Here is a 26,154-nt window from a genome sequence, read left to right as displayed (position 1 = left end):
ATAAAAATTCCTTTACAATATTGTAATTCCGCAATTGAATCCGAATTTTATTTGTTATTGACACTGGCAAATCGCCCAACAAGCAATCCAAATACACAAAATTTTTCGAATCATACATAAAATGCTTTGAACCGACGCCGTCAACTTGCTTGACGACCGTCGTTTGAAAAATAACATCCGTCACGTGAACAGAAATCCATGACGATAGTCAAGCTTTTCCAGTCCCTTGAAGCTTGACTAGTAGTCAAATGAGATTTGAAACGTGACGATGAAGGAAAATCAGCAACCATGTCAACTATGATGCTTGAAAAATGTCTGCTCTGAGTCACTGCACTTCTACCGATTAGCTAACAGCTAGTCTTACAAAATATAACTTCCATTGTTTCTAATCTGTTTCCTTTACTGCAAAGAACTCTTACATATATCTGTATCTCCATAAAATTTAAATTGAATCCTTTTTTATGCCTTATTAAAAAGTTCCTTTGTAAAACAAAAATTGCCTAATTGCCTACAACTGCCCTAAGCCAACAGGATACTCTCAAACGGATTTTAAATCTGATTGTCATCTTCCATTTTATCAAGGATACAGATTTTATATTTTCAAAGATGCGACGCTTTAGAACATAAGAAATTTAGAACATAGAAAATTAAATAGAAATCGTGATATCATTTTCTGACACCATTTAAGAAGGTTTTTGAGTATTTGATATTAATGATTTTAATTTGAACTTTGTTGAAGACTAGAAAACTTTTTAATTTATGCTTAGAAAACATTCGATATTGGTCTCAATGTTTTGTTCATGTTTCGTAAAATTTATCGTATTTTACAAAAAAGCAAAAACAAAGTGCAAAAGAAAAATTCAATAAACTTTCTATCACAAGTCAATAAAAGCCGCGGTCTTCGGGAAAGTTGATCATTGATTTAAAACCTTTATTTTCAATGTACTATTCTACAGTTTCGCCAAAATGTTCGCAAATTTCTTCAATGCTTTTTCTCTTTTTTTAAACACGTTGGAGTGTACTCAGTATTAGGTGGGCGTATTACAAGCAAAATAATTAAAGCATCTTGAAATCTTAATTTTATATTTAGTTTTTTTTTTCATCCGTTTGAGATCAAATGAGAACCACCTTGAAGGGGACGAGATTCTCGAATGTAACCAACAATCGAGTCGCGACCCCCATTGGATCGCTTTCGAAGTGACCTTTTTCACCAACCTAGAGTGCGTGATTTATGCACATGCACATTCGAAGACGATGAATGAGTCGCGGCCAGACTCGGCGGGACCGGTTTTTGAGTTGTAGGTACCGTAAAACGGGGTAACTTTGATCACCGGGGTAAATTTGACCAACAATTAACTTTTCCACATTATCATCAATAACTCAGTCTGTTGTTTGAATTTTTGAAAACTGTTTTCTGGGTTTGAAAGCCTATTGGTTAAGTATCAATTAAGCAAAATTTGAATTGAATCTGAAATTTTTATCTGTTAGTAAAAATCCAATTTCTCAACATTAAAATATTTACTTTTTCAAAGGCTCACAAACAAACAGCTCTCCTGATGATATCAAAAAGCATTTAGAAGCAAACGGTTTGTTTAATGTGAAAGATCAACTTATTTTCTTTGTATATGAACAGTTATGCGCTATTTTAATAGTCATTTAATGATAAATTTTTGATATTTAAAAAATAAGGACATTTTCCAAGAGTAAGACCGAATTGAATAAATGGATAGAAACCCTATCAAATCTTTAACTTTGAAGAAAAAATTAGAATGAATCTAGTGGGAGGGCCTAGGGGAATGTGTGAATGTAAAATTTCATTTGTTTTTTGAAGCTCAAATTTTTTAGCAATTATTATAATTTTCGTCCCTAAATGTAGGCAGCATCTTAGTTATTTTTTCGATTATAAATATTTTTAAAATAAAACGCTAAAAAGCAAGATAAAATTGATAAATTAGCATTTATAAATATTATGAAGGTGATTTGTATCCTTTATGATCAAGAAAATTCGCTAAAACCGTCAGATTAGAGACTGATCAATATCACCCCTAAGCAGCATATTCTGAACAAAGACGAAAACGATTTTTTAATTAAATTTTAAGTAGTCTAATAAATTTCTGCATCCATGTTTTACGTTCATAGGAGTCCAGTACTGGTTTTAAAAATATAAAACATGCCACATTCTACTTCAGACAAAAAATAATCGAAATATATTGAAAAAAGTGATCAATATTACCCCGGATTACGGTACCTACCTATATTTTTGTTTTGGGTAGGTTTGCTTTTCTTTTCTTTTTTGCTGAATCCAGCAGATTGCTACAGAATTACAGCTTGTCGGCTATTTGGTGGGTGACCGCTGCTCAGCTGTTCAAGGAAAAAATAATCATAACAGAACGAAAACTAAAGTTGTTTGAACCGGGCGAGTGTCATTGAAAGAAGAAGAACAAGTGACTGGCACCCTACTAAAGTCGGAATTTTCTTGTTAAGTATTTAGTCAAAGTTTAAGATTTTAAATTCGGAGTTCAGGATCTAGAAGTTGACTTCAAAATCCATAATTAAAATTTTTTTTTAGAAAATTTTAATTTTTACCGAAATTTCGGTGTATTCAACTGAAATTTCGGTATAAATAACCGAAATTTCGGTATAAATAACCGAAATTTTGATATAATTAACCAACATTACGGATTTTTTTTTGTCTGGAATACTGTTGTTTGAATTTATTGAATTTAGTTCGATGGACATTACTTTATTAAATTGTAATCTGAAATCTTCAAGTGTTTCTTTTTCTCTAAGATAAAAGTGTTAATCTAGGAAATAAATTGTAAACAAAAACGAGTTTGGCTCCTTGAAACCTTACAAGCCGTTTCAAATAACGGATTTACAAAAAAAAAATCTTAAAGTGTAATGTTTTCAAGTATCAAAATCAAGATATGTTAGAAGCTATGTATGAAACAAGATTCAAAATTACGAGAACAATATTCACAACAAAACGCTCTGTTTACTTTAAAACAGACGTGGTACATCACAATAATAAACCATTTCAAGCTGTTGAACAGATAAACTTGTTAAGACTCAAAGCAGTCAGAGTCTGTATGTACGGGTTTAAATTTGTTTTGTTGACTCAGCTGGTTAGTATCGTTTGAAATTTTATTCACCCGTTCAAGAGCCTCGTCTCTTGTAGGGAGCACTACAGCTATATATCGTGAATGCAACCCGCTAAGGAGACGAATAAAGTTTTGCATATTCAGAGGTGTTTATTTGCCCACATTTAAGCATCATTTACTCTAAATTATATTGGCGATAATTTTTAAGTCAATTCCTTACAATAGGAAGCTAAAAATAAATTTCCAAAATTTAAATTACATACCGTCAACTGGGGCAACATGCAACACTTTTCAACTTCAATGGCTTCTAAAAACTTAATGTCCACAGATAATCATACGTCTTGTACAGCAAAAGGTTAAAGGTTGATGGGAAACCAAATTGACGTGATCAGAAAAATTATTGGTTTCACCAGTTATTTTCAAATTTACAAAAACATGCGATTTACACCCTCTTAAAAAAAGGGGATAAATTGCAACAAACTCTGTTATTAATGAAAAATCAAATGGGAACGTTTGAAAATTTATAGTTTTTGTTATATTTGTAATGTCATAATGCATTAAACATCAATTGCAGTAATTTTTGGTTTTGTTCGAATTAAATTTTACATTCTTTCTGTTAAAAATGTTTATTGAGAACAAGTGTAAGGGTGCTGCATACATTTAGGGGTAATAAATACAAAAATACATTCTACTTCATATTTACTATTAGGTTTACATAATTCTGAACTAACGGTTAATTATCCATGCTTATTGAATATATTTCTGTTGAATTGTCATTTTCTTCTCAAACAGATAAGCAACATTCTATTCCTGGTGGGTCCGCCGTTTCTGATCTACCTGTTCAAGGACTATGGCCGATTCGTGCAACCCGCCATTCACATGATCTGGATCCTGCTGATAGTGGTCGGTCTCAGTTCGGCCTATTTTCACGCCACCCTGAGCTTGCTGGGCCAGCTGCTGGACGAACTGACCATCCTGTGGGTGTTTATGGCCACCCTGAGCCTGTTCTGTCCCCGGCGACACTTTCCCCGAATTTTCAAGTACTCAAGGTGAGTTGTTTAAAGTACTCGTCCTATGGATTAAACGTTTTTGAAAGTAATTAACTTTTTAGGAAGAGGTTTTGCATTTCGATGAGTGTGTTTTCGTTGGCAGCTACCGGACTGTCGGTTTGCTATCCGGCTATCAATGCGTTTGCCCTGATGCTGCTCGCTATTCCGGCCACGTACTTGCTCTACAAGGAATTGCAAATGTAAGTACCATCAAGTAACCATCTAGCGTCCAGTAAAGCGGGTTTCCAACTTCGAACATGAGTTACTAAAAAAAGATCTTGAGATGATGCATTTTGGAAAATTATTCCCGCAAATTAATTACAATTTTTAACAAATTGCGTAGACTGACAAAACGACGAATCCTGGCAAACAGCCTCAAGTTATCGGTTACTTTTAGCAATATAACATCATTTTTTTATAATTTTTTGGGAATTTTTTTTCAAAATACGCATTTTGGCGGTAAATGGTGTCTTTTATATCAACTTATATCAACATCTTGAAGATTTAGTTTTGATGTACATATAGAAGATTATCCGTTGATATCTTGAAAAATTTGAAGTAATGTCTTCAAGATTTGACAATGATTTACCTAAGGCTATGATCATTTAGAATCCGGGCAGTTACAAACGTGTGTATTTTAAAAACTATTCATTTGTTAATATGGTTATTAGGTGTTAATATGATATTATTAGATGATATCATATGTTAATATGATATTTAATGTAAAAATATAAAAAATAATTTACCGTTGATTTCAAGAAATATTCTTACTTTATCTCTTTTTTATCTTCGCACACTTTTTTCAGTCATGTATTGACCTACTATTTTTACTACAGAAGCAAAACCTTTGCAAAATCATGATATTTTACCCAAATTCACCTGGAAAAACCAATTGGAATCTGGTTGAAACATTTTCATCTCGAAGAATTTGACCTCTTAAATTGGGTTTGAGCATAAATTTCTTTGTCCATCAGAACACATCTGTCACATTGCGTAAAAACCGGTAGTAGGGTGTCCTCTAGACAGGCAATACTTTTTGCCTGCCGGAAACCGATTTACTGCATAGTTAAGGGGTCTGCGTTAAGTTATCCCCAATAATCATAAACTTTTTACCATAGTTGAGATCAAGGTTTCCACTACGATGCTTGGTTTGAACTTCGTGAGCATCCTAGTGTGGTTTCTTATACTTCTCAACTATTTGGGCCAAATATATTTCAGCAAAAATCAACATTTCATGAGTTTTCAAATCTGAATCAATGAAGAATTTCCACGTCAGTTGTGAAAATTATTTTTATCATGTATTTTTTCGTCGTAAATATCTCTAACACACGTAAATTAAAAAATCTGAAAAAATAGGCAAGATAGTCCTTTTCACACCAACACAACGCTGCTAAAGTTTTGCATATCGGAGCTCTATCAACGTAGGTATCACCGAAATAAAGTGCCCGGATAATAAATGATCATAGCTTTATAAAAATTTACAAAGTTAACTTGAAGAATATTTAGCTTTCATATCTCGAAGAGTTGAATTTGACAGAGGGTTGGTTGCCCATTCACGTTTTTCTCATATGTGAAAAGACGTTTAGTGTTTTATAACAAAACCCCTTTAAAATTTATTATCTTATCTGCTAGTTGAAACGTGATTTTTGAACATAGGTTTCGCCGTTATTGATAGATTTACAAAAACATGGATGATCTAAATTTCCAACTTTGAACCTACTGTTTCTGTTTTGGTACTGGACTGCTACCTATTATTAGATCTAAGTCTAAAACATCTTTAAAAAAATGATTTTTTGAAAAAAAAAATAACAAATTGATTAAATATATTATTTTAATTCAGCGATTATCATGATGAAGTAGGATTATAGCATTTTAACGATTCAAAAAACACTCGAAACTTTTATTATGAACATTTCGAAAATTTTCACTCCCAGTTAGCACTGTTGGCAGCACAATTGTTAAAACTTGTTTTTCTTTATTTGTGGTTAATTTGCGTGACAAAAATGTTAGAAAGGTTCAAGATAGGTTCTAAATTATGCCATAATGAAAATTCACACCTCGAATGGTTGGTTAGTTAGAGCAAGTTTACTGGTGTTGGGAAAAGTGGAAGAAATTGTTGCACATTTTGAAAACTTTACCATGCAAAAACATTTTCAAGATCCTCAATTCAGTTCGGCTTTTTTTTCACAACACGTGTTGTATTTTCGCATGCTGTGATGCAAAAATAGCAATATTTCTATCACATACGGCTGAAATAGAAACAGTGTTTGAAAAAAAAAATACAACGCCCCAAGATCTTGAAAACATTTTTGCATGGTAAAATTTTCAAAATGTCAAAATTTCTACCACTTTTTCCCAACACCAGTGAACTTGCTCTTAGTATTGAGTAAAGTTGTGGTGATATCAGGTCTAAAAATGGAACATTATATTATGGTCGAAAGTGTCCTGTCTTTGGACCCTTTGCACATTTCCTGAATCTTCTAACAATTTTCTTTTATTTAAGGGAAAATAGGTAGCCAGTTTCACATTCTTCACAGCGATGGTGATTTTGCTTAAAATTCCGGCTTGGACAGATAAAAAAAAAGATTTGAGCTTATTCACTATGATTTCTCAAAATGCGTTTCACTAATTGGGATCTCTATTTTATCACCGGAAAGGAAGAACATTTTTAAGAAATTTTTTTTGTAATGATCAGAATTCACCTGTCACGCTTGACTAGACTAGCGATGGGAAAAATCAATTCACATTACTCATTTCATCCAAGGTAAGAAATATTTATTTTATATTAGTCGAAAAAAATATAATTTTGGAAATCCATTGAAAATTCAAAAATTCTGTGAAATCGGTGAATATTTCAAAATTCTGTGTCCTGTGACACAGATTCTGTGATGAAAATTTGCTCAAAATACTGTGAAATTACAGATTTTCCAGATTGTTTTCGGGCATACACGGTTTTTCAAATTAAAGTGAACAAGTAAACAAACTACGGCCTAGCTGGTTGTCATCATATTGTACAAACAAGTCCGTATTTTGAAGGATTAATACACATGAAAAGAAAACCGAAATTTCAAGTTGTGCCAAATTTTCTGAGCTAGCTTTATTTAAATTTGTTTCTATTTGGAAGTTTAGAAAACAATTTTAACGTTGCCTGACGTGTTTCTATAAAAATAATGAAGCTTATTCTGCCTAGATTTTTCCGGATTTGTTTTTTTTTAATTCCATCATATGCTCTGATTCTAAATTTAAAAAAAAATATCTTGATTTGCTCAGCCTTGAGGGCCCATGACAATTGCCCCTCCGAGGGGACATTCTATTACACAAAATGTATCATTGACTTACTTTAGCTGTTGTGGACAGAAACTGGATTTTGACACAATTTTCATATCCCACTTGAACGAAATATATCCACTATGCTCTGCAGTTCCAATACAAAGTCAAATCAAGAAGCAATTCGCGCTCAGCAAAATCACAAGATTAATACTTGTTTGACTAATCGCACAAATTCGCAGTCCTTGGTAATGAGGAGCGCAGTCCAATTTAGAGAGCTAAGCATTATAAAAAGATGACCAACACTGGTCACCAACACAGTAACCGGAATCAATATTTGAGATACAGATACAGAAAATACAGAATTGAATGTGGCAATAGACTGAGTCGATTGGGGGTCATTTTTTAACTCTGGGGTATTAAAAGCTCCGTTTCATCCATGATTTTTTTGCAAAATTTTAAAATAACGTTTACATAAGTGAATTTTAACTTTTAGATTTGAATGGGAAAATTGAATATTTTGTACTGATAAATCAACATCATTTTTGTTTCTTCTGTGGAACCGAGCCTGCTAACAGTTTTTGAGCCAATTTATAAATTATCCAAAGAAATTTTCTGCTGAACAACTTTTTCGAAGACTTCAACTTTTTATCTTATTGGGCAAAAAAGTTATTAGCTATTTAACAAGGGTATGTCTTTCGGCATTGATAAACAATAAATTCAATTGACATCACTACTGGGTGCCTAACGAAGTATTGCATGACTAATTTTCGTGCAAAGTTTTGCGAGGCACAATCAGTGATGTCTGTTGAATTGAATTGTTTATCAATGCCAAAATATATACACCTGTTAAACAGCTAATAACTCTTTTGCCTAATAAGATACAAAGTTAAGGTCTTCGACAAAGTTGTTCAGCGGAAAATTTTCTTGGGAGAATTTACAAACTGGCCCAAAAACTATCAGCTGGCTCGGTTCCACAGAAGAAACAAAAATGATGTTGATTTTTCAGTACAAAATATTCAAAATCCTGCAAAAAATCATGGATGAGTTTTTAACCAAAACGAAGCTTTTAAAACTCCAGGGTTTGAGAAATTCAAAAATGATCCTGTTGCGAAACAGCGATGTGGTTCGATTTATAATTTATTCTTTTGGAACAAATTTAAAATTCCTAAAATTAACGAAGGTTAATACAAGCCAGGTTTGTTTTAAGTTAAACTTACTGTAAGTGATCGGCCGTCACACAACTAAGTATAAAATGTCGTATCAGCAAATAGTGAGAGCGATCTATAACGGTTTGAGGTTAGAATTGAATGGGTGCATTCTAGTACACTTTTTGGTACCTTACCGTTTACTTTTTATGTTTAAACGCCTGATTGCTTGATCACTATCTTTATGCTGAATTACTGCGAGTATACTAATATGTAATAGAATTGAAAGTTAGTTTCTCCTTTGGGCGGTAATTTAAATACTCTTACCGATCGATGCTTTGATCTGTTGCAGAAGGCAACCAACGTGGAGTAGAGTAGTAGAAGTATTTAGCCTGGCTAGAGATTAAATTATTGTTACATAATATGTTTTCCAATGATAGTTCTAAATAATTTATGTAATACCTTCGAATAGGACCAACGTAACTATATGAATATAATTAATTTCCCGTATTTAAGCGTCGAATGAAACTTTAGCTACACGACTTGCAATGCGAATCACCACCTTTTCTACTTCGATTTCTTCTTCTTACATACTACCAAATTTCCTCTGTCAAAGATGACAGCGCATTTTACAAAGTTTTTATAGGGGAGTGATGTGTTCGGAGGACTAGTTGGCGCTCGTAACAGTCCCCCTCGAAGTGCACAAGCTGCTCGCTTGTGGTACGACTTTGCTTACGCCAACGTCCAACACAGCTAGTTTCGTCGCCGGTCTGTCATATATCCCGCTGGTAGTTTGTATGGTTGCCCATCTAACACGACCGTCAGGTGAGAGATGCGTAGAAATGATGCGTCCTTTGGGCCAACAGTTCCGTGGTAGATTTGGATCTATAATAACCGCAATATCCCCGACCTCGATTTGCTTTGCATCATTGAACCATTTAGTTCTTCGTGTTAGAGTTGGGAGATAATCGTGCACCCATTGGCGCCAGAATGTGTTGGCCATGATCTGTGAGAACTGCCACGATCTTCGAACCGCCAATGAGCTGTCGTCAAGGGCAACCCAAGGCTTCAAGCCATTTGATGACCCCAATAGAAAATGATTGGGGGTTAATGCAGGAGAATTTTCATCTTCAATGGCCACGTGTGTAAGTGGTCGAGAATTAACGACATTTTCGATTTCGATCAGCATGTTTTCTAAAATCTCGTCGTTTGGTCGGTGGTTCGGGTTGAGTTTGACGAGATTGTTTTTCACTGTTCGTATTAGCCTCTCCCATGCTCCACCCATATGAGGGGCGGCCGGGGGGTTGAATTTCCATTGAGTATGGGGAGAGACGAATTCTTCCATAAGCTTGTTCTGATCCACCGTCTTCAGTAGTGATTTAAGTTCTCGGTCGGCACCTATGAAGTTAGTGCCTCGATCACTGTAGATGCAAACGGGGACTCCTCTTCTTGCCATGATGTTTCGTATTGCTAAAATACATGAATTGGTAGTTAGTGTGTGTACCACCTGTAGGTGTATGGCTCTTATAGTGAGACATGTGGCCAGTACCCCCCATCGTTTCTCCTGCTTGCGACCGTTCACTACTGTCATGGGTCCAAAGTAGTCGAGACCCATATGCGAAAAAGGGCGCGAAAAGGCAGCTAGTCGACCAACAGGGAGCTCGCTCATTAAAGGGGGCTGAGGCCGTGCTCGTAGATTCTTACAGGTTTGACAATTTGAACGTATGTTCTTATAAGTTGACCGCAATTTTGGCACATGATAGCGTTGTCGAATTTCATTAATAATCGTTTCGTGGTTCTGATGATTATATCGATAATGGAAGCTCGCAACTACGAGTTTCGTAATATGATGGTTACGCGGGAGGATAATCGGATTTTGTGCATCTGGCGGAGCGTACTGACATGACGTTATACGGCCTTGCATCCTAAGAACGGAATTTTCATCAAGGAAGGTACATAGTTTGTACAATGGGCTATTTTTAGGAATACAGCTTTTCCTCTCATGGGGTGTTTCTGCACTTAATAACGCAATTTCGTCGGGATAAGCCTCTCTTTGAGCGTATCGGAACAGATACTGCTCTGCCTTGCACAAATCAGCAGATTGTAGGGGTCCAGAGAGGATGGGTTGCTTTTGTGCTAGTCTCTGTGCATTATAAATATATCGAAGCGCGTAGGCTGTTTTACGAAGCAAAGTTTTCCACAAGGAAAAGTTTTCGACCGGAATTAGAGCTGGCAGGGGTAGACTATGACTAAGTATGTGCGGCCGTATTTCAATATCTGTAGAGATCAACGGTTCTTCCGGAAGTGGCCATTCAGATTCCGGCAGCAGTAGGAAATCCGGACCGCAGAACCATCTGCTGGTTTTACTAAGATCTGGGAGGTTCTTCCATTTGGTACCATCGTCTGCCACGTTCAACTTGGATGGGATCCAGTGCCATTCGGATAGTGTAGTTGATTCCAGTATGTCGCTGACTCGGTGTGAAACAAACTGGCTGTACTTACGATGATCCGCAGATAACCAACTTAAGACCGTTCGGGAATCTGTCCAAAAATAGCGTCTGCTTAGCGTTATTGAAATTGATTCTTTTACTGAATTCGCCAGTCTAGCCCCAAGGACACTGGCTTGGAGCTCGGAACGGGGGATTGACAAGAACTTTAACGGAGCCACTCTGGTTTTGGTACTCAGTAGCGCGCACTCTGTTATGCCGTTATTTTTAAATCTCAAATAAACTGCGGCGGCCATGCCATTCTCACTGGCATCGACGAAGGTGTGCATTTGCACTTCAGTGCTGGAATCCATTGTACAAAGGTTGCGATAACAACGGGGAATCGAAACTGTTGTCACGGCGGGGAATACCTCGAGCCATCTTTTCCACTTCTGATATTCGTTGTCCTGTATAACATCGTCCCAGTCTACAGATGTTCTCCAGATTTCTTGCAAAAGACACTTGAGAAACATCAAAAGATGTCCAATAAGTCCTAATGGATCAAATATTTGCATTAGGAAGCGAAGAACTTCGCGCTTGGTTGGCTTCCGGGTTCCGGATAGAATGTCCGGATCGATGCTTGGTGACATCTTGAACATGAAGCAATCTGTCGTCGTGTTCCACCACATGCCGAGGACTTTTTCCGGACTACTTTCCCTTCCGACGTTCATATCCTTTTCGCTCGTCTCGTTTGACTCCGATTGGCCTTCGAGTGCGTCGGTTACATAGCTTGAATTGGACTTGAAGTTTCTTAGTTCAAACCCAGCGTTGCTATGGATTATTTTAACGGCTTTGGCCAAATTGATTGCCTCTTCTTCGGTTTCCGTGCTGATAAGCATATCATCCACGTAATGATTGTGTATTATTGCTGACGTTGCAGCAGGGTGTTTGTGCTTGAAATGTTCCGCATTACGATTCTTTATGAATTGAGCGGTACAGGGAGAAGAGCATGCTCCAAACGTCATAACTTGCATTATATACGTTAATGGCATATTGGTTTCGTCATTCTTTCCCCAAAAAAAGCGTTGGCATTGTTGATCCTCTTTCCGTATGAGTACCTGGTGGTACATCTCACGGATGTCTCCGCAAACGGCTATCTTAGATTCTCTGAATTTCAAAAGCACGGCAAACAGCGACGTCAGTAGGTCGGGACCCTTCAGGAGTAAAGAATTTAACGAAATTCCATGTGCCTTAGCTGCGGCATCCCATACTAGTCTGGTTTTCCCGGGTTTATTTGGATTGGTTATAGGGAATACAGGTAGATACCAGACTCTGGGATGATCTTCTACTAACTCTTCAGAAGAAAGCTGACGGGCATACCCTTTCGCGACGTAATCGTTCATCTTTTCTTCGAGTATCTTGGATAGATGAGAATCTTTTTGCAATCGCCTTTGCAGGCATTTCCATCGACTAAGTGCCATTGACTTGCTGTCTGGTAAACGAGCATGATCATATTTCCACAACAGGTTCACTTCGTATCGGCCATTTTGAAAGGTGTGGTTTTCCAGCAGCATAATAGCTCGTTGATCTTCTCGTGACATTATAACGCTATTTGATTTATTTAGACCTAAGTTGTCGATAGCGAAGAAGTTTTTCATCAGTAAGTTGAGATCTCCATCGTTAGTTTTTTCGCAAGGGCACTTCAGGAGTGAATGTTGATTCACGTAGAGTGTGGTACCCAGATTGTTAGAGCACTTTCCGTAGACTGTCCATCCTAGACACGATTTAACCGCGATCGGCTCATCTATATTGCCTTCACGACTTTTGAAAGGATGTCCAAGTTTAGCGTGTTCTAGACCTATGATAATCCGTGGATATGCATTCTCGTAGGATTGAATGGGAATATTTTGAAGATGCCTGAATTTTTTTCTCATTTCCATCATATCCAGAGTTTGTGGCCTAATTTGCAAAGACTCGACGGTTCTTACGTTTGCTACTCGATATCGTTTCGACTGTTCATCAGTTCCGGAGATGTCAAGACTGATTTTCCGCGACGCGGATTCGGTTCGGTGGGTCCCGCTGGTCCATCTTAGGCAAAGGCTCTGAGTGGGTCCATCTAGATCTAATTCTTTAGCTATCTGGTCCTCCATCAATGTAATCTCAGACCCGTCATCGATAAATGCGAAGGTGTTCAACGATTTTTTCGGGCCGTATAGAATGACAGGTATTATTCTAAATAGTACACCACTGCCAAGTCTTTGGTTGACATTGCAGCTATGTTCTTCAACCGTATTCGTAGAAGAATCCCTGGGAGAGATATCTGGCTTATGCAACATATTGTGGTGCAAGCGAGTGCATCCATTATGCCCACATTGTTTTTGTTGTCTACATGATCCGTTATGTTTTTTGAGGCATTTACTACACAGCCTTTTCTCCTTAACTATTTTCCACTTAGAATCATGGTCTAGTGCGAGAAATATTGGACATTTTGTAACCGTAATACAACTTCCGGAGCAGGAAATACAAGGCTTTACTCTGGACTGGTTTGCTTCTTGATGGGTAAAAGCTGCGAACTTCTCAGCGTCTGGTGAACATTCATCCTCGCTATTTTCCTCGTGGTGGTACAGAAAACCTTCCTTTTTCTCCCGTCGAGTTTTGGGGATCGAGGCAGTTACCATAACTGCACTCGCATCTTCTGCTAAGCCGTGCAACCAATTGCTAAAATCCAGCAACGTTGGACTCGCTACTGTTCTAGTATGATTAGCCCACTGAAGTTTCAATACAGAAGGAAGCTTCTGAATCATTTCGATTCGTAAAGATGCATTATAAACGAAATCGGGAACACCGCAGGCTTCAATGTTGGCGCATAAGTTCTCCACCGTCAAAGCAAAGTTTACGATGGTTTCTAATCGGTCAATGTTTGGAGGAGTCAGTGTCCTAATCCTAGCGATCATCGCATGTATAATGGTTTCTGGTCTTCCGAATATCATTTTTAGTGTTGATATCACGCCTGTAACATTATTTTCATGCAGCAACCTACTCCGTACAGCCTCCAGGGCTTTCCCTCTAAGACATTTGCGCAGCCTTAGCATGTTCTCCTCGTTAGTGAACCCGCACATCCGAGTGGACGAATGATAGGTGGATAAAAACAATGGCCAGTCTTCGGGACTCCCGTCGAAATCAGGTAGCTCTTTGTTAATGGCTTGTCGAGCGGCTATTTGACTTCTGTTGAGGAAGCATACTTCGTTGGGATCATAGTTCGAAATTCGTTGGATGTCTGATGTTGCTAACGGAGTTGAGCGTTGTTCTGGATTGAAGTCACCGAGTAGCCTTCTATGCGTGCTTCGCACGGGAGCAAAGTTGCTCTGCTGCCGACTACTTTTCGCTGTTATACCTTCGAATTTCGCAGTTGGATGTTTTTCAATGAGGGGAGGGCGCATTGTGTCTTCTTCAAAACAGTCGTCTTGTTCTACTGATCCCGACTCACCTTTTCCCGTAATATTGGTTTTTTTCATCCATTGCTCGATGTTTGACATTTTGTCAATGGAGCAGGCATCGTTGAACTCACTTCCTTCCGTTTCTGGTTCCTCTAGAATGGCATACTTTTGTTCGATGTACTTTTGCTGCAGTTCGGTTAGCTCTTTAAGCTTTTGCAAGCGTAGTTCCTTCGTCCGCCTGGAGTCACTTCGAGAGCTGGTCTGACTCACAGACACGCGAGCCACGGAGTTGGTCTCATGTCGCTCGTTGTTCTTGTTGCCAGCATTGCGATCACTTAGCGTAGTAGCTACTCGTTGCTCTGAGTCGATTCCGTGGTGAAGGTTCCCGGTGGGTTGTTTCCTGTTCGAAAGGGTAGTAGGTTCCGTTTGAATTGTCGTAGTGTCGCATGTTGAACATATCCAAGTGCTCCGATCGGCTACGTTACTGGTAACTCCGACACAAGAGAAATGATGCCACACTTCGCACTTGTCACACAAAACCATCTTGCTAGAATCCCGTTCGTTACATGTTCCACAGTGGTGGTCCGTACGTTTTCGAACCGTTCGAAGTGGGTTCCGTTTAGAAGTTCTACTTGTAGTTGACTTTGGGCAAACGACTTTCTTGGGCCTAGTGCCGAGTTTCTTTTGTCCTGAAGCGCTAGCGTTAGGCGCTAGGGATGTTGCGGGCAAATTTTCTGCTACGATGTTATCCGTGGCTTGTTCGGGGCCTATCCACTCTACTCTTCCAAAGGTGACACCCGGCAAAGCCGTATCCTTTTCGTTTTGTTTGCCTTCTTGCGATCCGGTACTCGCCATTACAGAATTTTAAATGATGTTGCGAAACAGCGATGTGGTTCGATTTATAATTTATTCTTTTGGAACAAATTTAAAATTCCTAAAATTAACGAAGGTTAATACAAGCCAGGTTTGTTTTAAGTTAAACTTACTGTAAGTGATCGGCCGTCACACAACTAAGTATAAAATGTCGTATCAGCAAATAGTGAGAGCGATCTATAACGGTTTGAGGTTAGAATTGAATGGGTGCATTCTAGTACACTTTTTGGTACCTTACCGTTTACTTTTTATGTTTAAACGCCTGATTGCTTGATCACTATCTTTATGCTGAATTACTGCGAGTATACTAATATGTAATAGAATTGAAAGTTAGTTTCTCCTTTGGGCGGTAATTTAAATACTCTTACCGATCGATGCTTTGATCTGTTGCAGAAGGCAACCAACGTGGAGTAGAGTAGTAGAAGTATTTAGCCTGGCTAGAGATTAAATTATTGTTACATAATATGTTTTCCAATGATAGTTCTAAATAATTTATGTAATACCTTCGAATAGGACCAACGTAACTATATGAATATAATTAATTTCCCGTATTTAAGCGTCGAATGAAACTTTAGCTACACGACTTGCAATGCGAATCACCACCTTTTCTACTTCGATTTCTTCTTCTTACATACTACCAAATTTCCTCTGTCAAAGATGACAGCGCATTTTACAAAGTTTTTATAGGGGAGTGATGTGTTCGGAGGACTAGTTGGCGCTCGTAACAATCCGAAATCGATTCAGTCTAATTGATAGAGCATTGTTCTTAAGGAAGTGCAAAAAAAAAAGATTTAAAACCGGCATCATTTTGATAGTGTTAGCTAACTTGGCTAGATAATAGATAAAATAGTTTTACATCTTTTGATCCACACATCAATTCTTTAAAAAGTGTGTGGGAAATTGCACAACACAGATAAATACTTTCCTGAAAGTAAAGGGCCTAGGTTTCTTCCTTATGGGACAGCGACTTCAGCGCCTGATATGGTTAGGATGCAAATAGGTATTGCAATTTCTAATTATTTTCACTTTACCATTTCAACTCGATTTCAGCGTTCAGGACAAGCGGGTCTACCGACTGGGAGTACGCAACACCACCATCCTGATACTGGCCATCGTTTGCTGGATCAACGATCGGCTGTTCTGCGATGCCTGGTCCCGGGTAAATTTTCCGTATCTGCACGGCTTTTGGCACATCCTGATCTTTATTTCCGCCTACACGGCTTGCGTGCTGTTTGCGTACTTTTTCGTCAACGATGAGCGCCCGGAAAGTCGACCGCAGCTCAAATACTGGCCCAGCAACAATTTTGAGTTGGGCGTTCCGTACGTTTCGGTTAACTGCTACAAGAAACTGAACGACGACATCTGAGCGACATGGGAGGAGGTTTGAGCAGTTTCTGAGAGATTCTTCCAATCAATGCAATAATGGTGAAAACACATAAATACTCCCAATGCTCGAGTATGTAGAATTATTTACTGAATCTCATTCGTCGAATTTAATGCTCTTAGATGGAATCTCAATTCTGAAAACCACACCACAGTCGAACATATAAATTATTGAAAATAGTTTTTGTTTACTTAATGTAAATAACGATGAAGACCGAAGAAGATGTCATAGCTAACCCGAATTGCAATTGAATGATCGAATTTATTTATGATGGAATGTTGCGAACTCTCGAAGTGTAGTGAGAAGTGTTAGTACAAAAGGATACAACTTGTCTAAAAGTGGATGCAGTAAATTGTATCATAATGCCAAAATTAAACTCTAAAAACTATGTAAAATCCAGTCCTAAATAAACATTATTGATAGTTCAAATATTTCAGACCCCTTGAAAGATTGTTTTAACAGAAAAAAAACACCTATTATTTTTTCAAGAAGCGAATCGAAGCTGGTGATTTTAGAATGTACTAGAAAGCCGTTAAATAAAAAATAAGTTTTACGAACTATTGATCTGTAGAAAGAAGCAAAACAATTTTTCAGAAAAAATTGTTCAGTTAATGGGTTTTTTCGATGAGTTATCAATAGATGTGTATGTTTACTCAAATTTGTTCAGCTTACATTTTAACGTTCTTCAATGTTCGAGCTTCCCAAAATTTTGAATCGTATTTCTATCGATCATATTTATCAAAATGTTTCGTGTAAATATTGGTTCACAAATATTGTTTTTCTTAGCCTACCGATTTTCGTGTACATTACAGCTGAAAGTGTGCGCTTATCACATGTTTCTGAAATCAGAAAAAATTAAAGGCGTTTGTGATTGCAACAGGAATTCTTTAGATTTTAAGTATTACAAAGAAAATAAAAGCTTCATATATGTATGAAATGTTTTAAAAATCAAAATTCAATAAATAATACCCCAAAATACTCCTTTTATTTAGTTTATTATCGATCCGAAAATTCAATCAACCGCTAATACCTTATCAAAATACAATTCCAACATGTTTTATCGTTCAAGAAAGATTGTCAATGTTCTTCTTCAGTCGTTTCAATCCGCAACATATTATTGCACCGTTCCAAAAAAACCTCATATCTCGAATGGTACTCTTCTCGCATTACGGAAAATCATCGTTAGGAATCTTCTCTTCTTTCGTGTCACAGCCTAACTGTCGGAATCCGAGGAGCAGGCATGGCTCTCGGTGGCACTGGATTCGGCCTGCCGGTTGTAGTTGCTGAAGCTGTTGGTGCAGCCGTTTTCCCGGTGACCCCGGTAGACAACCGAGTTCTTGTCCGTTTCGTAGATTTTGACCTCGTACAACAGTTCCGGTTTGGGCATCACTAGTCGCAGGCTGTCCCAGATGAAGATGGCCACGTTCTCGGTGGTGCTGGCCTGTTTCGGAGCATAGAAAAACGGAAATATGATTTTATATGATAATCTTTAAGTTTTGAAATGCTTTCGTAGTTGAAGCCCATAGTTTTGAGACTGATCGGAATCATTAGTTCAGTTATAACTCTTACAAAAATTCCTATGCTTTTGTTTGCGTCGTTGTTTTTTTTGTGGATTTATTATTTATTATTCTGAGTTTTATCATTGAAAGAAAAGAGAAACTGATTATGATATCGTCACCAACACACTTAATTCTATTTCCTGTAGCCGGGACGATTTCGTCCTGTATTATCTGAAATTCCGGGACGATCTCGGGACTGAAAAAACTGATAAGTTTTCCTGTACGTTCGAAACGGTTTCTTTCTGTGGTTTTCTAAAACCTCCTGTAAGCTCGAGACGGTTTCCTCCCGCGATTTATAGGGAATTCTGCTCTAATATGTGTTGTGAGCCTACCTGGGTAAATAATGATACTGAATCAATGCTAAGGCTGTGATCATTTAGTATCCGGGCACTTTATTTCGGTGATAGCTACGTTAATAGAGCTCGGATATGCAATACTTTAGTAGCGTTGTGTTGGTTATGAAAAGGACTATCTTGCCTATTTTTGATAGATTTTTAAGTTAACGTGTGATTGAGATATTTACGGTGCAAAAAGACATGGCAAAAATAATTTTGCACAAATTTGTTCCTTTTACGCATTTTGCGCTTCGAAAATTCTTCATTGTTGACTTGAAAGCTCATGATTGGTTTTTTCTGATATTTTTTCGAACCATACGGTTAAGAAGTATAAGGAGCCACTCTAGGACCAACACGAAGTTCAAACCAACCATCGGAGTGCAATCCTTGATCTTAAATATGGCAAAAGTCTATGGTTATTGCGGATAACTGAATGCAAACTCCATAAATAATGCAAAAAATCCATTTCCGGCAGGCAAAAAGTGTTTCCTGATTTGTAGACACCAAGTAAATAACTAATAATGATCATTTCCAAAGATCGCAATCTGTGCATCCGGTTTTTACGCAATATGACAGATGTATTCTGATGGACAACAAAATTTATGTTTAAACCGGATTTAAGAAATCAAATTTTTCAAGATGCCTACTCATGAAAAGGTTCCAACCAGATTCCAATTGCTTTTTCCAGGCGAGTTTGTGTAAAAAATCATGAGTTTGCAAAGGTTTTGCTTCTGTGGTAAAAAAAAATAAATCAATACATTACTGAAAAATGTGTGCAAAGATAAAAAAGAGATTTTATGAAAAAGTTAGAGTATTTCTTGAAATCATTGATAATTTTTTTTAATATTTTTACATTAAATGTCATATTAACATAGGGTTGCCATCCGTCCCGCAAAAGCGGGACATGTCCCGCTTTTTTATTGAATGTCCCGCTGTCCCGCTTTTTCCTCAAAATGTCCCGCTTTTTTTCTTGGAGAACTTTTACAAAGTTCACTAACTTACACTAAGAAATTCAAACTTTAGCCTCAATTTCAATTTATTAGTTCAACACAGAAAAGCTTTCAAGGACTTTTTTCTCGAAAGAATCAGCATTTTTCATATTTCATACAAGACAATACTGAATAACTCTAATGTTCTTAGCATTACAGAGAGATTTTTATTCAGTTAACTCTTGTTGGAGCACGTTCAACCAATTGAATTTAAATAACTTGGGTATGAAGAAAGTGCTGTTTAAGTTGCTTCCTAATGATTATACACTCAGAAAAATACTCTTAAGCATGCCATAAGATTCTCTTATAAACTGGCGCTATAAGAAAAATCAATGAAATTCATAAGATTGTCTTATGAAGTGAATGAATTCTGAGATGAACACCTACTTCAATGAGAAGTTTACGCTTTTCATAAGATGGTCTTATGGAAACAGGAAATTTCACGTATAATAATAAAAATTCAAAATATTTGATATTTTCATTTTATTCTTTCGCAAATTTGTGTGGAATAATTTCATGCATGGTCACCATCAGCAGCACATCAACAACCGGTACCAATTAAGTCACACACAATTAAGTTCCAATTTGTCACATCCGGATCTTTGACCTTGCGTTTGTTGCCGGTCAGCATGCTGAAAAGTAAGCCAGAAAATATATTTTAGTTTGCAAATAAATCTAACGATAACAAGAAAAACTTACCATTTAAAAATACAATTTAATTTCACTTTAAAAAATTAAAAGCTGCACCAGGAGTGCTTCGTTAGACGATGAAAACTGATGGAATGAATGAATGTGTTCATTTTGTTTCCACAATGCCGGTACTTCTATTTTGCATAAGATATTCTTATGAAAACTGGAAGAATTTCGTAAGACTCTTATGAAAAACAATTTTACACTCTAAAAAGTGGTTCATAAGACGCATCTTATGAAAATAATAATAAGAATTTGCCTGAGTGTAGATCTTTATTTTTCGCCAGAACCTTAAATAAACAGCCTTATATTTAACATCACCTTTTTAGACTCAATTATCTAAAATATACAATGATGAAAGTTTTCTTGAGTTTTTGAATTTTTAAAACAAATTTGAAATCGATTGTTTTCTACACAATGGTTTTATACGCGTTATCAAATCCGCTGTTTACATGAATTATTGGACTTGACTTGAATTGTTTTCTCTAATTCGTGAGATCCGTGGAAATGGAAACGTACTTATGGCAAAAACCAGGGAAAATAGAAGTCATGTAGAGAAAACTACACAAAATCAATCCGCATGAAAAAAAAACCTTAGTCTACTATCTAAGAACAACGTTGGATGATGATTGGTTATTTAATTAAGCTGTTATTATTTTTTTAAGAAAAAAAAAGATGTTTTAAAGAGTTTCTCAAATGTCCCGCTTTTTTCGGCTGTGTCCCGCTTTTTTTCGTGAAATGTCCCGCTTTTTTCTGAAAGTGTCTGGCAAGCCTATATTAACACCTTCATTTCCTCCATAGAAAGTTTTTCGATCAAATGAATAGTTTTTAAAATACACACATTTGTAACTGCCCGGATACTAAATGATCAAAGCCTTATCGTTGGATTCCCTTTAACTCAACCACGGTATAAGAAAAGTTCAGATACCGGTATTTAGATAGCAACTTATTATCTTATACATATAATCAACTAGATTTGAGGTAACCAACGAAATCTTTAGTGCTTCTTACAAACTCCAGTCACTATGCTCTGTGTATATAGCAGAACTACCAGTTACATATTTGCTGGGCTTTAGACAGCGTCGCTTCATGGCCTCCAAGACACTACTGTATCGTAACAGATAGTCTAAGCTCTGTTGAAGCAATCCGCTCAATTAGACCGGGAAAGCACTCTCTGTACTTCTAAGAGAAGATGAGGGAAAGGAGTGCATTATCAAGACGTTGTATCGCCATCACCTTTGTTTGGGTCCCCTCACATTGTTCGATAGTAGGTAATGAGAGGGCAGACGCTCTGGCAAAGATGGAAGGCGACTCGTATCAGCGTAAAATCGTCTTCAACAAATTTAACTTTACTTTTACGTTCGAAGGAACTCTCTTGTCAACTGGCAGCGCAGATGGGACGAGGATGAGTTGGGTCGGTGGCTCCACTCGATAATCCCAAAGGTAAGGCTTAAACCCTGGTTTAATAGGTTGGACCTGAGTCGAGGTTTTATTCGTATATTTTCCCGTCTCATGTCCAATCATTATTCCCTAGACGCGGTACTCTATCGTTCTGAAATTGCTGGCAGCAATTTGTGTAGTTGCGGCCAAGGTTACCATGACATCGAGCATATTGTTTGGTCATGTAAGGACCATTTTGTCGCCAGATCAAACTTTATAGAGTTCCTTTGGGCCCGAGTGAAGCCACTTAATGTTCTAGTGAGAGATGTGCTAGCTGTGCTAGGTTTGGACTAACTGTTCGAAATCTTCCTTTTCCTAAAAGCTATTGATCTTTAATTCTTTTTTTTTTTGTTATAATTCCCTTTCTATCTTCTTTTCATTAAACAAAAGTCTTAAAAAAGTTTAAAAAGTTTAAAAAAAAAAACGAGTTTGGCTCCTTAAATCTAAAGGTTTGAGCAGTCTTAAAAAAATTATAGAAAAAAAAACTTTGAAACTTCTAATTGTAGTGTAAAAGTAAGCAATTTTCAATTCAAAGTGCTAATCGCTAATCAGTAATCACTATCTGAAAACTTAGAAACGGTCAGAAAAGCAAAAGAGAATGAGGACGAGAAAAGCTGCCGAAGGGAATTTTTTTTTGATTTTCAAAGCGATTAGAGTAGTGATAAATATAATGCATGTTTATAATGCTACACAAAGCCTTGAGGGCTTGGCTAGTACTTATTCTTCAAGCAATAACCTTTTGCGTCCACGGTAGATTATTTTGCTTCCATATAAACTTTTTCTTATATCTTCAAGACCGTTCGAACCGAATATTGCACATTCGTATAAACTGAAAAACAAAGCTTCATAAATATCTCACCAGTATTTTGAATCATTATACTGATTAGAGAAGTGAAATGGAATAAACAGGGACAGTTCTCGTAACATTTGTGTTCAACTAAACTTTTCCAGTTCACGATAAGATTAAGTATGAATGCATACATAAATCAATGCAACGTTTATCGTTCAATTGGTTCATTGTTCTGTTTCTGTTCGTTATGGTTTAAATTATTTGTTTTTTTATGACATCCGCGTTTGAAAAGGCTTCACGATAGTGCATAAATTTAGAGTTAAAGGGACAGTTCGAAAGCAATTCTAGGTTACGTTTTTCTTTGATTTATCTTTTAAAGTCAATTTTCAAAATAATGATCGAAAATAAGCATTTAAACTGCAATAATTACGAAATGTTGATCTATTCCGTTCATGGCCCAATACCCACTTAAAAGTTTTAGCATTATTAATTTTTAATTGTTTATTAATTAATTTATTAATGTTTCGAGAAATTTGATTCGCTAACCAAATGTTAGTTGTCCAGTAATAACAAGGTCACGATCGACGGCGACGAGCTGGAGATAGTCGAAGACTTTGTCTATCTCGGCTCACTGGTGACCGCAGACAATGACACCAGCCGTGAGATCCGGAGGGAAATTATCAGCGGAAGTCGTGCCTACTATGGACTCCACAAGCAACTGCGGTCGAGAAGACTTAGCCCTCGCACGAAGTGTAACCTGTATATGACGCTCATTAGACCGGTTGTTCTCTACGGACACGAGACATGGATATTGCTCGAGGAGGACCTGCGTACACTCGGAGTATTCGAGCGACGAGTGTTAAGCACCATATTTGGCGGCGTACAGGAGAACGGAGTGTGGAGGCGAAGGATGAACCACGAGCTCGCGCGCCTCTACGGCGAACCCAGTATCCAGAAGGTGGTGAAGGCTGGCCGGATACGCTGGGCGGGACATGTTGCGAGAATGCCGGACGACTGTCCTGCAAAACAGGTGTTCGCTACGAATCCGGTAGGAACAAGACGAGCGGGGGCGCAACGAGCGAGGTGGTTAGACCAAGTGGAGCGTGATCTGGCGAACGTGGGGTGCCCGAGGAATTGGAGAACGGTTGCCATGGACCGAGTGAATTTAAGGAATTATGTTCGTCAAGTTATGTCGCGAAAAAAACTTTCCAGCAATTGATCCAGTTTGCTGGAAAATCAGCAGTCGAGTTGTCACATTGGAGTCGGTTTGTTTTCGTACGCTGAAGCAAGGTGAGACTGTATTCTACGAATTTTGGTTGGATTAATATAATTATTTTTATTTTCCTCTATATTCTAGCAACCAGACACAAGTCAAGGGTGAGTTTTTATTGGACAGATTTCATAAAAGATACTAATCAGAACCAGGGGTGTCATTCGCTCACACAATGAGCTCAATGTGCATTTTTTCCATAGCACATTGAGAGAGCAAAACCGAGCACTGCCTGACCTAGCTGTCCATCAATGTGCCATATCGAAGCAAATCACTGAACTACGCAGCGATAGCCCTCAGCTCATTGAGCTGCACAATGTGTACCAGTATACCACCACAACGCTGAATTCAACAAACGAAAGCGAATTCTTTCCCAATAAAAAAGCAACAGCAACAACACAGCCGAAATTTGGGTGGGCTCGGCCTACTGGCTGCCGAACACCGTTGCCACCAAAAAATCTGTTTCATAAAGGAGTCTGATCTTCGTCCATACGTGTCCCAATTTAACAGAAATAAATACACTGATGGTACAGATTTTTGTGGCATCGTTTGTGTTGTTGCTGTTGCTAGTTTAAAAGTTATTTTCTTCCTTGCAAGCAGCCGGTGTGTCTTCGTGCCGAACTGGACAAACGATGATCGTTTTTATTTTCTTTCGATGAGAAGGAAAAATGTAACGAAGAAGAGTGCTTGGCAAATTTCTAAAGCCAGAGTTCACATTGAGCAGCACATTGAGCAGAGTGGATCAGCTCATTGTGTTTTTCATCATTGTGAGAAACCTCTCAGAAAATTCGAATATCGGCGCGCAGTAAGAGTGGTAAGAGAGCGAGCAGTAGATATTCTATCGTCGTGCGCGCAGTTCTAGAAAGCTTGTGTTCCTTTATTTGAGAGGTTTTCAGTCACAGGCTGGTTCGTCTCTAAATACCAAAAATGTTTATTAGACTGTTCCACAATTTTTTTAGTAGATCAACCCTTTAATGCATAGTGTTGTTTTTAAACAACACTAATCAAAATTCAAATACCTCGGAAACACGTGAACATTTTTGAAAAATGTGTTGACAAAAAATGTTCTACAAATTAAAAGAAATTAGTCCATGGTAAATTTATTAAGATATTTCAATGCAAATGTGAGATATCAAACAAAGTATGCTAAAAAGTTGCAAAAATCAAACTTAATTATTTTTTTGAAAAAAGTAGTTATTGGAAAATCGCTGTTATTTCCTCAGATTTGCAAATTCTATCAAATATTTAAACATCAACCAATCACAAACACCTTCCTGCACTCAAATGACAAGGTTTGGAAGAATTTTTCAAAATCATATTGAAATCAAGAATTATTTATCAACTTTGAAGGGCTATATTTTTTATAAAACTCAAAATAACGACTTAAAACCTGTTCAGTTACGTTGTTCGAATTTAAATGTTATTATTTTACTGAATCAATAACTGCTATTCACATTAAAAAAAGTCATTTATTAAAGGGTAATAAAAATCGGACTTACAGGGATTGGTAAGAAATCATAAAGCTTGAATTGAAAAAAATAAATAATCAGAATGGAACCGTTTTAGTTTAAAATAATGTGGGTCCATTCCTTAAAATTTTTTTATTCAAATGCATAAAACTATCCACTTGGTTACTACTAAAAATTCAATAAAGTGCAAACATATTTAAGAAAGAGAAACACTTACCAAATTCTTAAAATAAGGCACGTCCTTATCCAGATTAAGATGATCCAGTTTCTTCATAATCGTCTGATCCATGTACTGCTTCAGGTCAGTGATGTTCATCACCATACCGGTTTTGGCATCAACGGGCCCTCTTACAGTGACTTCAACTATAAAAATTGTTGTTTTGATTAAAACGTATTATTGAAGACCGCATTCCGAAGCTACCCGTGTAATTGTGTCCATGTCCGTTGGGATTGTTGCACTTTCCGTAAACCTGACGATTGGCTTCCTCACTCAGAAATGGACTGAAAAACGTTCAAATAGGGAAGTGCGTTTTAAATTATATCAATTGGAATGCTCTTTTCCATCAAAGCTAACATACCTGTGCAATCGATGACAAGCGCTGAAACTTTCCTTCCGAGTAATATGCACAATCGGAGCAGACATCTCACTTGATAGTTCCTCAATTGGAACAGTTGGAAGGCTATGAAATTTTGGCAACGTAGAATAACAATAATCACACTGTCGATTTTCACTTCTCCTGTAACTTTGGTAGAGGCTCTATAGGGAGGTGTGACTGGTTATCTGAATTAAAAAGCGATAAACTACTATTAATTCGAAACAAAGTTTCGCACACACTGCTAAAGTGAGATCTGCTTCTCATGGAAAAGAACCACAGCCAGACGCGCTCAGACGACGACGACTACGAGGGAGAACAGCGTAATAAATGG

The 26,154-nt window shown here is 37.3% G+C and overlaps 2 protein-coding genes across 2 annotated transcripts in view; one reads left to right on the top strand and one right to left on the bottom strand.

Annotated features, from left to right (window-relative positions):
* The window catches only part of LOC129744416 (alkaline ceramidase), a 20,639-nt gene extending 2,976 nt beyond the window's left edge, over positions 1-17,663 (top strand). The window contains exons 3-5 of the mRNA XM_055736924.1: positions 3,894-4,150; positions 4,213-4,350; positions 16,352-17,663. Of these exons, the coding sequence (XP_055592899.1) occupies positions 3,894-4,150; positions 4,213-4,350; positions 16,352-16,667 (711 nt within the window). The 3' untranslated portion in view covers positions 16,668-17,663. The remainder of the gene's footprint in view (positions 1-3,893; positions 4,151-4,212; positions 4,351-16,351) is intronic.
* LOC129744418 (6-pyruvoyl tetrahydrobiopterin synthase) lies at positions 17,317-26,154 on the bottom strand. The gene is made up of 4 exons (XM_055736927.1): positions 25,806-26,154; positions 25,649-25,728; positions 25,445-25,590; positions 17,317-18,126 (listed from the first exon to the last, which is right to left on the bottom strand). Exons 1-4 carry the CDS (start codon positions 25,868-25,870, stop codon positions 17,899-17,901), a joined length of 519 nt encoding a protein of 172 aa, XP_055592902.1. The 5' UTR covers positions 25,871-26,154; the 3' UTR covers positions 17,317-17,898.

The sequence above is a fragment of the Uranotaenia lowii genome, chromosome 2 (genome assembly GCF_029784155.1).
Source record: "Uranotaenia lowii strain MFRU-FL chromosome 2, ASM2978415v1, whole genome shotgun sequence".
Classification (NCBI taxonomy): domain Eukaryota; kingdom Metazoa; phylum Arthropoda; class Insecta; order Diptera; family Culicidae; genus Uranotaenia; species Uranotaenia lowii.
Note: the sequence above shows the minus strand (reverse complement) of the source record. Positions and strands in the feature narration are given on the sequence as shown.

What these genes read in the sequence shown, in the direction of transcription:
- LOC129744418 (XM_055736927.1), bottom strand. Translation starts at nt 25,870, where the DNA reads ATGTCTGCTCCGATTGTGCATATTACTCGGAAGGAAAGTTTCAGCGCT. An exon ending in ACATGGACACAATTACACGG is followed by an intron (nt 25,591 to 25,648) that starts GTAGCTTCGGAA and finishes CAATTTTTATAG; the next exon opens with TTGAAGTCACTGTAAGAGGG. An exon ending in TGCCTTATTTTAAGAATTTG is followed by an intron (nt 18,127 to 25,444) that starts GTAAGTGTTTCT and finishes GCTCCGAAACAG; the next exon opens with GCCAGCACCACCGAGAACGT.